Source organism: Panthera tigris, chromosome A1 (genome assembly GCF_018350195.1).
Source record: "Panthera tigris isolate Pti1 chromosome A1, P.tigris_Pti1_mat1.1, whole genome shotgun sequence".
Classification (NCBI taxonomy): domain Eukaryota; kingdom Metazoa; phylum Chordata; class Mammalia; order Carnivora; family Felidae; genus Panthera; species Panthera tigris.
Window position 1 is genome coordinate 28,045,089 of NC_056660.1, and position 14,981 is coordinate 28,060,069.

The 14,981-nt window shown below is 37.2% G+C and overlaps 1 protein-coding gene across 3 annotated transcripts in view; it reads right to left on the reverse strand.

Moving 5' to 3' along the window:
* Nucleotides 1-1,609: 1,609 nt before the first annotated feature.
* The window catches only part of DGKH (diacylglycerol kinase eta), a 162,595-nt gene continuing 149,223 nt past the window's right edge, over nucleotides 1,610-14,981 (reverse strand). For all 3 annotated transcript variants that reach the window (XM_042977273.1, XM_042977286.1, XM_042977280.1), the window contains 6 exons: nucleotides 13,036-13,141; nucleotides 11,883-11,975; nucleotides 9,089-9,208; nucleotides 8,621-8,729; nucleotides 7,051-7,181; nucleotides 1,610-1,762 (listed from right to left, as the gene is read on the reverse strand). In XM_042977273.1, coding sequence (XP_042833207.1) covers nucleotides 1,673-1,762; nucleotides 7,051-7,181; nucleotides 8,621-8,729; nucleotides 9,089-9,208; nucleotides 11,883-11,975; nucleotides 13,036-13,141 — 649 coding nt within the window. In that variant the 3' untranslated portion in view covers nucleotides 1,610-1,672. The remainder of the gene's footprint in view (nucleotides 1,763-7,050; nucleotides 7,182-8,620; nucleotides 8,730-9,088; nucleotides 9,209-11,882; nucleotides 11,976-13,035; nucleotides 13,142-14,981) is intronic.

Genomic DNA, 14,981 nt, shown 5'->3' on the forward strand with positions numbered 1-14,981 from the left:
AATGTTTAAACTTCTTTGATACAATTAAATTATGTCTGACAATAGTTCATTTTAAGTGCTTTCCCGTTAATATTTCTCATTAAGCATTTGGCAAATAATTGTCTAGAAAATATCAGTGAGAGTACATTTCAAGATTATGTGTGTTAAGCATGAATATACAAACACGGTGTATGTGTATAGACACATATATGTGTCTGTGTATGTGTGTGTATTTGTATCTACAGAGCACCTGCTTAGAAGGCTACTTCATGAAAATTGTTACCACTGGGTCAATACCCTGTTTACTTCTCTTATATAGGAGATTTTGAAATATTACAATTAATTTTTGGTACATAACGCCTAAAGAAAGATGGTCTGAGGATATTTTGGTGACTTTTTAACACGTATGCCTTTGGCTTTCAAAGATTTGATAATTGTAATGTTGACTCCTAATGAGCTACACTGAAGTAGAGTGGTTTAGAAACAAGCAAATAATACCTGCCTGATATAAGAATTAGGTGAGATAATAGTAATAATGGTATAAGAATGAGATGAGATAAAAGCCCTTAAGAAAAAATGTAAATCTCTTGTTGGGAAGTTGTGTCAGTAGTCACTCTAGCTAGTGGATAAGTCTGGGTGACCAATCAGCATACGATCAGTATACAAATCCCAGCTGAGACCTTCAGAAAACTGGATGTCAACAGCCCACTATATTACAAATACAAACAGAGTATTGAATAAACACTAAATTAAAACCAAAAATAAGAACAAAATGTGGGAATTTTGGTTTGGGAAGCTATAACAAGTTTTGTTCGGCAATAGAACACATACTTTTATGAAAATATCCAGAAAATTTTCCTACTGTGCATACCTAGTGTTGATAATAGAGTGACATAAAATTGGCTTGCATAAAATGTGTATCATTTGTTGATTATGGCACAGACACGTGTTCACAAATTCTCAGATACAGAATATCCAAAATCCCACATCAAAGAACAGAAAAGTGCCTTTAACCAACAAAAAGGTACTTAGGCAGTAATAAATTAAATTACATTAAAACTGACATGGAAGCCAAGTTTTAAGATATTACATGTGACATGCAAGAAAAAGAAAGACAATTCAGGCAGGAATGTCGTGCATTAAGATTTGCATTCATTCATAATATTTCAGGGGTTTTAACCATATTCTATGACCACTGAATGCTAGCAAAGTGAGGCGATACCCATCTAACATTCAAAACACAGCTTAATTTACATCTTAATCTCCTAACCAACTATTTTAAGGAAGAAGCCAATGCCTCCAATAGTGAAACCTAAGAGTTTTAGCCACATATTGTTATGCAGTCACAGAGTAAGAACATTCCATCTGACCAGGTTTAAGGAAAGTAAACATTTCCATCTTTTAGACAATGCAATTGTCTCAGATTCCTCCTACCTTCTTACTTATATGAGCATATTTTAACATGTCAAGTTTGCACAATAAGGAAATGGCTTTGTGGAATGTATTTTTTTGGCACGAAAATATTTTCTAATACCTCAAATCAAAATTTTCACCCACAGCAAAATATCAAGCCACAGAGGTGCTCAGTGGTGCTTACTTTTCTAGGCAGAAGACTACAGAAACAGACAACTGCTTCCAAGAGCTTTGTATTAAGTAGCAATTACTTCCCTTCCAAGGAATAGCACCAATGTGATTACACCTCAGACTGGGGAGTGCTCCTTCCAAGCTCTTTAATTCCCTGGAGAATTCGCTTCATATGGCCCACTTTCGTTATCCCCAGGTCCTGAAAGAAAGAAAGAAAGAAAGAAAGAAAGAAAGAAAGAAAGAAAGAAAGAAAGAAAGAAAGAGGAAAAAAGGTGGAAAGAGAAAAAGAAAAAAGAAAGAGAAGGAAAAGAAAGAAGTTTATTGACCAGAGAAGACCGAGGTTTAAATATTTCACCAGCAAATAGTATAATTAGCATCCAGTTCATTAAGTTTAGTTTATAATCAATGATTTAGGAAGCAAAAACTATAAAAGTCAATTTATAAAGCAAAAATTGCCAACCAGTAAAAAAAAATCACATCCTACACAAACTCTTAAACGTTAACACTATCATAAATTATACACAATACAGTTCTTCAAGAGTCAAAATTGGTTTCTCCTATTCTTCTTCTTTTTAAAACACAGGTCCTTTTGGGATCTCTGAGAAAAGTGGCATGTGACATCAGGGCATCCACAATTAGTCCTAAGGCAACCGTGCACATCCTTCCTAAAGTAGTAAACTTAAAAGTAAAGCCTAATCCTAAAGAAAGATATTAGTGGCCACCACCTACATGTGGAATTTAAATGCATTTACAGTTACATTTAGAGTCTTTGATTTGAGTGGTCTATTTAAATATCCTTTCTACTTTGTAATGCAGAAGTATAAAAAAATTACATAAACATAGCTCTCTGTGGGTTGATGCTTTTCCTCAAAACACTCGTGGCTCCTTTGCCTCAGAACTCTCCTTGTTTCTTACAGAACTGTCTTTCTATAAAGAGCCAAGAATTCAATATTTAGCTTTCAGAGGTGGAGGATGGTTCCAGAGTGTGCAGCACACAGCAGGCACCTGGCAAAGAAATACTTGTTGCAGGAAGGAAGGAGATGCACACAAGACAGCCATGATGCTCACTACCTGAAAAACTAAAAGAAAGCGTGAAGGCCTCCAAACCCTGTAATTTCTTTTTTGTTTAATTAGCTTTTATTTTTTTTTATTAAAAAAATGTTTATTTATTTTGAGAGAGACAGAGAGAGAGAGAGAGAGACAGAGAGCAAGCAGGGGAGGGGCACAGAGAGAGGGAGAGAGAATCCCAAGCAGGTCCCTCACTGTCAGCACAGAGCCCGATGTGGGGCTCAAACTCATGAAACTTGAGATCATGATGACCTGAGCCGAAATCAAGAGTCGGACGCTAAACCGACTGAGCCAATCAGCCGCCATCACCCACCGCCATAGTTAATTTAAGTGTAATGGGTATGATCAATTTGCTAACAGGTGAAGTCAAACAAATTCTGTATAAAACAGAGGGTTTGGTATATTTGAAAATTAGCAAAAAGATGGCTTCCAAAGTAGCATCGAAAACAGGATTATGAGGTACCACAAAATCATGTGTCTGAGAAGATAAAGATTCCAAATATCCATACTATTTTGTAGGCTAAGAGCATTATTTATTTTTAAGCTTTAAATGAAATAGATCAGAGTATTTGAAGTGAGTGCACACATGTGCTCTCTCTTCCACACACTTTCTGGGCTCTTTGAATTCTATAGCAGTAATGCTACTGACACTTTTTTTTTCTGACAATTTTGAATCTTTCTAGAAAATACTTTTTCTACAGCAAGTACTCTTTTCCAGCCTGAGATCATTTCTAGGTCATGCTTCTACAATATGTAACTGACCCTGAAAAATATTTTCTCATATGACACCAGGTCATTCTTTTTTATTTTTTTTAGTGTCTATTTTTGAGAGAGAGAGAAAGTCAGAGTGTGAGCAGGGGTGAGGAGGGGCAGAGAGAGAGAGAGGGAGACCCAGAATCTGAAGCAGGCTCCAGGCTCTGCACTGTCAGCACAGAGCCCAGTGGAGGGCTCGAACTCACGAACTATGAGATCATGACCTGAGCCGAAGTCGGACACCTAGCCGACCGAGCCACCCAGGTGCCCCAACACTGGGTCATTCATAACCAGTCTTAAGGAAGTGTGTGCTAAAATAGCAAACTCAAGGAGCGCCTGGGTGGCTCAGTCGGTTAAGCGTCCGACTTCAGCTCAGGTCACGATCTCACAGTCCGTGAGTTCAAGCCCCGCGTCGGGCTCTGGGCTGATGGCTCAGAGCCTGGAGCCTGCTTCTGATTCTGTGTCTCCCTCTCTCTCTGCCCCTCCCCTGTTCATGCTCTGTCTCTCTCTGTCTCAAAAATAAATAAACGTTAAAAAAAAATTAAAAAAAAAATAAATAAAATAGCAAACTCAAAAGCAAGACCAAAACCTAAAGAAAGATAGCTGCTCCTGCTACCTAAATTTGAGATATAAATGCATTTACAGTTGCATTTCGATTCTTTTATTTGAGTGGGATATTTAAATATTCTTTCTGCTTTGTTAACGTAATTATCTGATTAATAAATACACTTAATATTAAATATTTTATTTCAGGCCATATGCACATTGTATTCTTGAGAATAAAAACTTCTCTGGGAGAGGCAGACTCTACTCAGAATTACCAATTTGGTGTAATGAGATGAATGTTTTCCATAGAGTTACACTAACTCCTAGCTGTATTTTCTTTATTTTGAGTTCAATACTCTCATGTCTTCTAGGAGTTAGGCTGTGATAAAGTTATGCCATGACATCTGTTACACCTTTCTTATTTTTTCATATTCTTTATTAGTGGTCTTTTCTTTCTTTGGATGAATAGGCCTGATTTGGCAAAAACATACTTTGTAGACATTCAGTTACCTTTGTAGCCACACATATGCAACTTTCCAAATGGAAAAAAACAAAAACCAACCACACAAACAAAACCACTGCATCTTTATCATTTTCTTTGGTGTCCCTCACTTTTGCCTGTCTTCCTGGAGGTTAAATAACGTAATCAGTTTATTTGTCTGCTAAAGCACCTTAGAAATATTTTTCCTTTCCCACCTTTACAGGGTCACATTGCTATCTCTAGTCATCTTGCTAATAAGAAAGTAACACTTGAGCCAAGATCTGAGCAGGAGTTAGCCAGGTGAGGAGGGGTAGCGAGGAGGGGCAGGGCTGGAGTGGGACAGCAGAATAGAGGTTTGGTTTTTGACACGTGAAGACTGACACCCCTGTGTGATAGGCAAGTTTCAAGTAGAGGTGGTGATATAATCCTAGAGCTCTCAAATGAGGTCAGGGCTGGAAATCCAACCCTGTGAGCCACTGCCATGTTCATGGACCGTACCTGAAGCAATGGAAATGGGTAAGATTACCCAGGGAGTAGGTAATCCTTTACCAACATTGGTAGACTTTATGCCAAAAAGTCTGCTCCCTCTTACAGCTACACCCAGAGAGCAAGGGGAGCTCATCTTCTACCTTCATGAAGGCTTTGTCCGACAGCTGATTCTTTCCGTAAAATTATTTTCCTTTTCTCATTCCCTCAGACCGTGTTTTAGAACCGAAAGAGTTAAAGAGGACAGTGTCAATACAGATTTCCAAAAGACAAGTTATAAGGGAAAGAATGTAGTTTGTATTAAAAATAAAAACAAAGTAGGGGTGCTTGGGTAGCCAAGTCAGTTAAGTGTCTGACTTCAGCTCAGGTCATGACCTCACGGTCTGTGACTTCGAGCCCCGCGTTGGGCTCTGTGCTGACAGCTCAGAGCCTGGAGCCTGCTTCAGATTCTGTGTCTCCCTCACTTTCTGCCCCTCCCCACTCATGCACTGTCTCTCAAAAATGAGTAAACATTAAAAAAAAATTTAAAAAATAATAAAAACAAAGTAGAACAAAAAGTCCCATGAAAAGCTAAAGAGAAAATTTACTAAAATAATTCTTAACCATTTCCTTTCGACTCTTACTTTTTTCTAGCCAAGTCCTATCACTCTAACTTTTACTTTGCATACGTATGAGCTTTGTTTCTTCATTCTGCAAATATTTGCTTTGCTCACTGTGTATGTGTGTGTCTATTTGCATGCTTATAGGTGCATATACATATATATATAACATACAGAGATATATTTATATATACATACACACACAGTCTTTTCCTTTAATATACGCTTACTCATGGCAAATGAAATGTAAAGAGAGACTGGCATAGTATATCAATCAGTAGCTAGTCAATAAATATTGCTGCCTGCCAAGGATATGAGAAGCTATCCTTAGATACAATGATGCCTTACATTTATTTTTTTGTGCACTCATTCCACGTTTTGAAGCCAACTTACTCTATGAACTTTAGCACTGTATATTTTGCTTTTTTCCAGATTTGGGACTCTCAACTGTGATAATTAATTAATCTACTTCTTTATTATTATTCTGGTTAAAAACATTTACATATAAATGGTGTCCACTTTTAATGTGCTAAAACTGTATGACTCTGCTTTATAAAATCCTACAGATTACCCATACGTTGTTCAAAGATCTCTGCTAACGTATTTATAGATAAAGGCACAACAGTTCACAAATTTGTTAGGAATTTACTGTACCATAATTCCATGAGAATCAGAATCTGGCCTACTGGAAAAGGATCACTCCAAAATATATCAAAGGCTTTGTCATTTTCTTATTACTCAATCTTGGAATTTTAAAATGGCAGCGTTTGGTAAGAAAATATAAGATGACAAAATTCTACTCCCAACCTTAAGAGAGAATACTCTACTTTGGCCACTGGCAGTCTCCACCCGAAAAATCCAAATGATATTCTTTCTGGTCATAAATGACAAAGGGGCTCTAAGCTGCATTCCAGCAAGAGTAAAGCATAATTTTTACTTCATTTACTAAAGAAAATAATACATTTATTTTTGAGCATAATACAATTTTAACAGTAAATCATGGGAAGGGCATTTGAATTTATTGGTCTAGTTGTTCACGTGACTTCTGAAAGGGCAATCAGAAACACAACAAAATCATAGGACTCTAAGTAGCCACTGCTGTGAGTCCCTTATTTAGTTCCATATATTAGGAAGACTTTGTTACTGGTATTTTGAATTGATTTTTAGTTGTTAACCTTTGGTTAGATTTTTAAGTCGTCTTCAGCAACAATTACCACCTTTCATGCCGACTCAATAAAGTGAGCTGATGGAAACATGAGCCATTTGGAAATATTAGCACAGGAACAGCCATATGAATGGATGCAGAGGAAAATTACTAACTTCATGCTAAGCTTTAGCTACAATAATCAGAGAATGATTTTTGATAGGAAAATATTGCTGACATTCTTGTTTAAAAAGCAGAGGAACTCCAACCACAGGACAATGCATATTAGATTACTGCACATTTGCATAACATAAGCCAAGCTAGAAGCACATAACAAAAGAGGTGCAGGATAAAGGATTCTGTTTTGCCAGGAAATTTTCAAAAGCAGAAGAGTAGCACAAAGGAAATACCTTAAGATCTCGCCTTTCCAGATGCAAAAGTTCAGCCCCTCTGATGTCATGACGGATGAAGATTTCTTTGTACTCTCCCAAACTGAGCAGATCCAGCCAAGCAGCAACTTCCTCTGTGCCCCATTTTTGAACTACCAAAGTTAAGAGCAAAACCCCCTTAATTTCTACATGCTCAATGCATTACAAAGCAAAGGTTGGCCAAAGAAGATGCAAAACAGAGTACAGCGGGCAGTGCTAGCAAAGGGAAAGGTTAAAGGTGTTGTTTCAACAAAACTCCAATTTCGTTGTTCCCCATGCAGGTTACAGACCATCAATCAACACAAAGGTCTGACTAGGCAAAAACATTCACTGCTGGGCACCCAAACTACACAATAGGAATAAAAAATGTATTTCTCATGATTAGGATAAATAGTACAAGGTCAAAATAAGCTCTGATGATTTCTTTAAGACCATATATGGCACTAATTTAATTTAAGTAGCTACAAGTGCTAATTAAAATATGAAATCTGAAACAGGGTACTAAATTTTACACAAACTTCTGTTTTGGGTCTTGCTGTCTTCAAGTATTGCCTTTATTGATTCTATTACTATTTATAATTATAATTATTGATAATTACAGCACCAAACATGTTGTTAGATCATTTTAATGTCCTCTAAAAGCCGTCAATGCTTCTAAGATTCGTTGGATTGTTATTTACCAATGTAGACAATCATGGTTGTATACATTTTATTCAACGTTGCTTAGCTGAATTAAAGTTTATTTATTTGCCCTATTTGGTTTTAAAATGCCCTTCAATAGCTGCTCTACGATTGTCAAAAATAAGGTCATGTATCACTTTTTAAAAGGAGTTAGCTAACTCGGAAGAATTATAAAATGACTTGATTATGAAAGACACCTACTGTCCCATACACAGAACTTGAAGGTGTTTTAGCACCAGTGCAGCATTAACGTTAATTTCTAGGGGAACGTGGAAAGGGAACCAGACAAACAACATCAAAGGCAGAGTTTAATCTTCGCTTGAGAATGCAAATGTCACAGTAGATTGTCATTACTGAAGGAATGAAATGGTGTAGTAAGTCTTCGAAACAGGAGAAAAAGAACAGGTAACTTTAGGTAGAAGATATATTTAGCAAGTTAAAAGATATATTTAGCAAGCTTCTATATTTCATTTATGAAAATCTCGATTTTGAACTCTGACGAGAAACAAGTTATCCACTGATGCCTTGAATTGTTAAGCAAGACAAAGGACCATCTAAACAGATGCACTGATGTCCACTGAAGGGAGTACAAGCAAACCTCGTTTTCTTGTGTGCATCATAACTACAGGCTCTTACTGGTTTTTGGACTTTGCTTGGGTATAATATGATTTACTTTATTATGGTAAAATGAACACAAAACTCTCCATTTTAGCCGGTTTATGGTACACAATTCAGCAGCATTTAGTACATTTGTAATGTGCAATGGTCACCACTAATAGTTCCAGAACATTTTCATCACCTTGGTGACACTGCTTTAATAAGTTATTTTTTCCATAATGTAATACTTTCCCTTCCAGTGTGGATCACCTACCAGGCTGTGAACCTGTCTTCTGTTTCTGAACCTTTTCCTTTTTAAATTTTGGCACTATACGAAATACTGTGCTTCTGCTGTTTCTCTTGGTGCAATCCATGGGGGGTTCCTGTTCGGGTTGAGCAAGAAGAGAATTTTCTCAGGACGTTAAGAGAAGAACAACTCACTCTGATATTACAGACAATGCAGGAATAAATGCAAAACACTGCTGAAATGACAATGCAGGAATAAATGCAAAACACTTCTTAAAATAAAAGTGTACAATGTTATGTACTACCGAAGATGTACTGATTCCCCGAAGATACCTCTGTTCATAGAAAAGCCTTTTCTTGCTTGTTCAAGAACAGCACATTTGAAAGTAGCGTCCAGAATTCGTTTTCCCTGGAATGTCCCTTTTTCAAAAGATGATTTCAAATTCTATTGTCAGAAAGTCTACACTTACAAAGAAACAGGCCAGATTTTACATACCTCATCTTCGTTTGGATGTAAGATATAATAAAGCCAAGGAATCTCTGTTAACTTCTGCAACTCCACCTCCACAGAATGTAAGGCATTAGATACCCGCTCTTCATGTGGGGATTCTAAGTGCTATTTACCAGCAGGTTAAAAAACAAAACAAAACAAAACAAGTCTCAGTGACCAATCTCAAACAGAATAAACATATTTTATTTTTATAGCAGACATCCTCAACTCTTACTAGGCTAGGTTATTGTTGTTGGTAATATAAAGGAATATAGAAAAGAGAACACATTATTTTATATTGAGCTCATTTAAAAAAAAATCTGAATTGATTTATCCGTACTTCCCAAAGACAATATAAGTAGTCAGTGTGACTTTAATAACGTCACAGAAAAAAAAAAGTATCACTTTGGGTGGTGTTGTTAGTTTTTTTTTGTTTGTTTGTTTCATATGTAAATTCTTTCCTCTCCCTCCCTTCCAAACCATGCATCCATCCATCCATTCTGCTGCATTCTGGTAAGTAATCTCACTATTCTACTTATTTGTGGCAGAAATCCTTCTGATTTCCATAGGTCACTACGTAAACAAATAATGCTATTTTAAAACTTGGTCAAAAACATGTCACATAATAAGAACTGGCTGGTACAGAAATCTCCTGGAGAAATAGAAGAATAAGTTTAAGTGGGGGGGGGGGGGTACCCATGAATCTCAGAAAAATTTATGACAAAAAGCTGTTGTCAAAATAAGGGCAAAAGCTAAATGGTTTGAAATCCGGAAGGGGTTTTGGAAACTTTATAGAGAATTTAACCAGTCACCTATTACCCACTTATTTGAAACAGTTATTAAAAAGCATGTAGAAATTCAATGGTAAAGGTGAAATAAACACTGTTATGTGTAGGTCAGGAAGGGAGGTGACTACATTCTAGTTACTTGTTACTATGCAACCAAAGGAAGGCTGGCTGATTTTAAGAGTCTTAGTTTCTTCCTAAAATAGTATAAAGATTATTTCTAAGGTCTATTCCAGCTAATCAATACTTCCATAAACCACTTTAAAATTGTAGAGTATCTACATATAGGCTTGCAGAATTTTACACTTAAAGTTCAGAGAAAATGTTACTGTTATTTATTATGGTCATTCTTCCCCCCCCCCCCAGTTATTCAAGGTCTCTACCATTTCTAGTAGTTAATAAAAATTTGGAGATTCTCCAGCTTGTCATGTAAAATTCACCATTTTCCTTTGAGTCTAAGAATATATGCCTTATAAAATTGATAAAATGGTATTATACATTTATTCAAGAAGCAAAATGAAGTGTAAACCTTAGTAGATCTCGAATATGAGTGACTGTATTTTCACAACAATGTTATCAAAGGTTATGGAAAAACTCACTGGTATACATTTTAAACCAAACACCCACATTTGACAATGACAGAAGCAGACTGAAATGATTAAAAGTCTGCGTGGGTGGTCCTTCTATATTAACATAATATAATTAATTAATATTAACCAACTAACACTCAGAGGGTACTTTCAGAGTAGAGGGCTAAAATACAGAATAACTTATGCTTCTAGTTCTCATCAATCATAAGTTATCTTAATCATGTTTCAAATAAGGCAACAAATACATGTCCTTCACCTAAACTTGGGACCAAAGTCACAGCTCATTGGATTTCATTGGACACATTTTAGAAAAGCAGCAAAAAGACTCCGGTTAATGACAGAAGTTCCAAGAATTGGCAAAATGTTCCATTGGTTTTATCATAAAAGATACCCAATGTTTCCTCCTAAAAGTTTTTCTTCACAGCCAAAGCATCAGCAGCCACCTGTGACCCAAGGAACTTATATTTCAGCTTTCTCTGGAGGTGGGTAAGAGCAGTGGACACCATTCAACCTTTATATATTCACTCTTCTCAGAGTAGAAGATGCTCCAAGGACGCTCTTCTGGACCCCAAGCAAACAGAAATTCCAACCACAGTCACTTAGTTAGCTAGCTAGCCTGTGACACACCTCCCATTTTCCCACTAGGCCAGATACTATGACTTTTACTACCACTTTTATTTAGGTGTATATTTTCCAAAGCAAGAGATAATATTAGTCAAGAGAAATGTTTTAAGATCACCACCGATCAGTTAATCAGAATTGTTACAAGGAAGTTAAAAACAGCTAACACATTTAGGCTTTCTACACAGTTAGGACAGCATGTGTGAAAACCCACAAGTGAACACTAGGTGACGAGAAGACCCAATATTCTAGAACATTTGAAAAAGGGGAGAGAAGAAAGGCTGACCGGTCAGACTCTGGGCAAACCAAACAGGATGTCCGTGGAACAGTTGCACTGTAGCATTTATGCTTGAGGTCCATGGACTGTGGTTAGATTCACACCTGCCCTAAACTTGATTTCCAGGACCACTCTGAGTTAATCTAGGGATATGGCTAGTTCTTGAATTTAGTTCTTGAAACATCCAGTCTAGAAAGGGTTGCCCTTTAAGCAAATCTAAAAATCATACCAATCACATTTCAAAATATCATGTTTCAAATCTATCAAAGCTGACTGGGGACAGTAGAACTGCACAAAAACACAATGGCATATGCGAGGGGAAACTTCTCCTCCTGTTAGCCTGAATCATTACTCCCTGGTTTAGCCATGTCCTTTCCTGAAGGCAAAAGCTAGGTACAGAGAAAGCTGTAAGGATGGAGGCCAGAAGGCTGATCCTGCCTTAGAATCTGATGAGTGCATGCTCCTGACTGAAAGGGAGGCCCATACATTGATCATCATTCTTGTGTTATCAGTCGTTTCCTCCTTACCAAAGGAACCCTGCCAACTAGTAAAGATTCTGTTTCATTATACAGTGCCTTCACATTGATGGCTATTTCAGTGGCAGTGTCTCTCGTAAGACTCTAGAAAAAAACACAACAACACATCAAAGACAAGTAGTTCTGTATTAAATTGGGATTCAATCATCAGCAAATACCTTAAATTTTATTCTTCCAAGAAATTCACATCACAATTTTTAAAAACCTACCAAATTTGTATTGTCATTGAATAACTTCACACTCATGTTTGTTAGTATGATTACTTCTTCTGACCTTTACAGAACAGAACCAAACAAATGCTCTGACTGTACTGATACACTCAGGACCATATCTCCTACATACAAACGTGTGCCTGCTCCCAACAACATACACATATTCCCACAAAAAAGTTAAGTCAAAGGGAATGATGCCTTAAAGGGGCATTATCAGATCATAGTCAGTTCTATCCACTGACTTTGACTCTCAGAAGTTCCAACCAGAATGCTTTTTTAGCACTTATCTATTAATTTAGGTGACTTCCATCCAATAATTAAAAGGAATAAAATGATGCTATATCAGTTTTCTGTACCCTACAGTCTTGTACTGTGAATCACATTTCAAGAGAGTTATATTGTATCCCTTTTATTCACTATTAATGTGTACATTAAAAAGTTTACAGAAGTTAAAAAATTGTAGTCTCTACATTAAACATTACCAGTTTAGTAGAACAAAATGAAGTGAGAATAGCTTCTGTGTACAACTTCAACAATGAATAAACATCGCTAATAAAATACATAGTATCTACCTGTGCCCACATCAAGGTGTAGGGGAGAAGGTAAAAGAGAAGACAAGGAGGAATGGTAGCAGCCCGAACAGAAAGAGTGGAAGGAAGATGGCAAGGTGACAGATGACTGAGAGTGAAGTGTGTGTGTGTGTGGGGGGGGGGGGGGGGGGGTGGGAAGAAGAGAATTTAAGAGCAGGAATGGAAAAATGGCAGGAAAAGAAAAATCAGGAAAAATATGGGCACAAATTTACCATAAGCTTCTGGCAGACACTATTATAGGTGTATAATGTTTTTCAAAGGGCGTGGCACATTTTATAGCATCGAAATACATGTGTAATACCAAACAATCCGTAGAATAAGAATTTACCATGAGCTCCTCACCTCTGGGAACCGCGGGTTGGCTTTATTCAGTGCGTGGGAACACGCATTCACAGCGTGGGCCAGTTCTTGTTCCAAAAGACAATGGATGGTGGCTGCGTCACAGATCCTGTAAGCAAAAGTAAAGCAGACGAACCAAAAAAACTTTGAGCACTGCTGATTTTTCTCAAGTGCAGAAGTGGTACACTAAGGCAAGTAATAATAATAATAATAATAATAAAAAGTCATTATGGAAATTTTTTTAATGAGTGCTCAATTACGAATAACAAAGGGTAAATTTAAAAACTTCAAACCCCATTGCGACAAAGAATACTAAACCAAAACTCTTAATAGGAAAAATTAGGCTGAGCATCACAGATAAGCATACTGAAGTGCTATTTGGAAGAACAAAATGTAAGAACACTTCATTTTGAAGTATCATTGTAAAGTGAGACAGGTCCCAAATGTCGGGAGCAGAAACTTAATCTTTTATTCATTGAAGCTTCGACTAGAAAGAAATAGAATGGATTAAGGGAAGAACATTGCTGTATTTGTCATCTACTGCTAAAGTTCTTTACAGACATTATCTAATTTAATATTCACAACTTAAAAGGTAGCTGTGATGAATTTTCTCTACTTTATAGACGGAGACCTTGAGGCTTGGAGAGATTCAGTACGCATACAAAGCTAATTAAGTAATAGAGCTAGGATTTGAATCTATGTCCATCAGTTCCAAAGCCTGTTGTGCCACAGTCCTCTAGAATCTCAACCTTCAAGAATGTCCTGAACAGACAGGATCCTGGAGGGCACTCAGGTCAAAGAAGAGAAAGCAGGAAAAGTTCCACCAATTGCTAGAAAATGATGGAAAGTTTGCAGATAAGCAAGACAGCCAAACTATTCAAATCCTTTGTTTCTGGCATCTTCAAGGAGAACGAGCTACACACAAGAGAAGAGACTAGTCCTGTATGGTTGAACCAAAAGGAAAGGAAAAGAGTTTAAATCTTAAAGATGATACAATTGATATCCAAGGCACAAAGGAATTTGCAAATGTCGTCTCAGTATTGCTACCAATAATCTTGAGAAATGATGAAGAATGGGACATTTATCAGAAGGACAGAGGTGGGTAAAAGTTATTCTAACTTTCAAACAAAGGAAAAGAGGTAAATCGATTTCAGATGAATACTTCGACTGCCTACTAAATCTAGAAATTTCCAATGTAGTTTAAATTCTGTAAGTCCAACATAGACCCTGTCATTTTCCCTCTCAAATCTCCTTTTCCTCCTGAATCCTATGGTTCCTTGAAAGGCTCCATAATCCATCCAGCCATTTGGTAGAAACCTTAGAGTCGCCCTGTCTCATAATTCAGGCCATTTAGCAATTTTAGATCCTAATCTATCTTAAGTCTCTCTTCTTTCCATCTCTATTACCTCAATCAGCTGTTTCCTATCAGGACCATTCCAAGAGTGTTCACCCTGCCTCTGCTTTGCTGTCTTGCAGACAATGCTCCACATTGCTTCCAGAAACATTCTGATGAAGACTTGGCTCTTCTTCACCTCTCCATCCACATATCCCACTCTCTCACGTATACCATGCCACCCTAGTTTCCTGAGATTTCCTAAAAATACTATGCACTCACACTCCTCTGGGCCTCTGTCCAGGCTTGTTCCCATGTTTAGAATGCTCCTTCTCTTACTCTCCACCCAAGACTTGGCTGGGAGATCACTTCTTCTAGGCAGCCCTCCCTTACTTTTGTGGCCTCCTTTGTTCATCCACAGCGCCCCACTGTGAGTCTTGTAAGTCCTTTGGCCACACTTTTCCCTACTACCCTGCCAGCAAATTAAGAAGAGGGACCACAACACAGCCATTTTGTCATCCCCAGGGCTTAATATGGAGGTTGGCATGTAGCAAAGACTCAAAATTATTTGCTGAATATTAAATGAATAAGTTTTGAAAATAGATGAGTGAGCCTG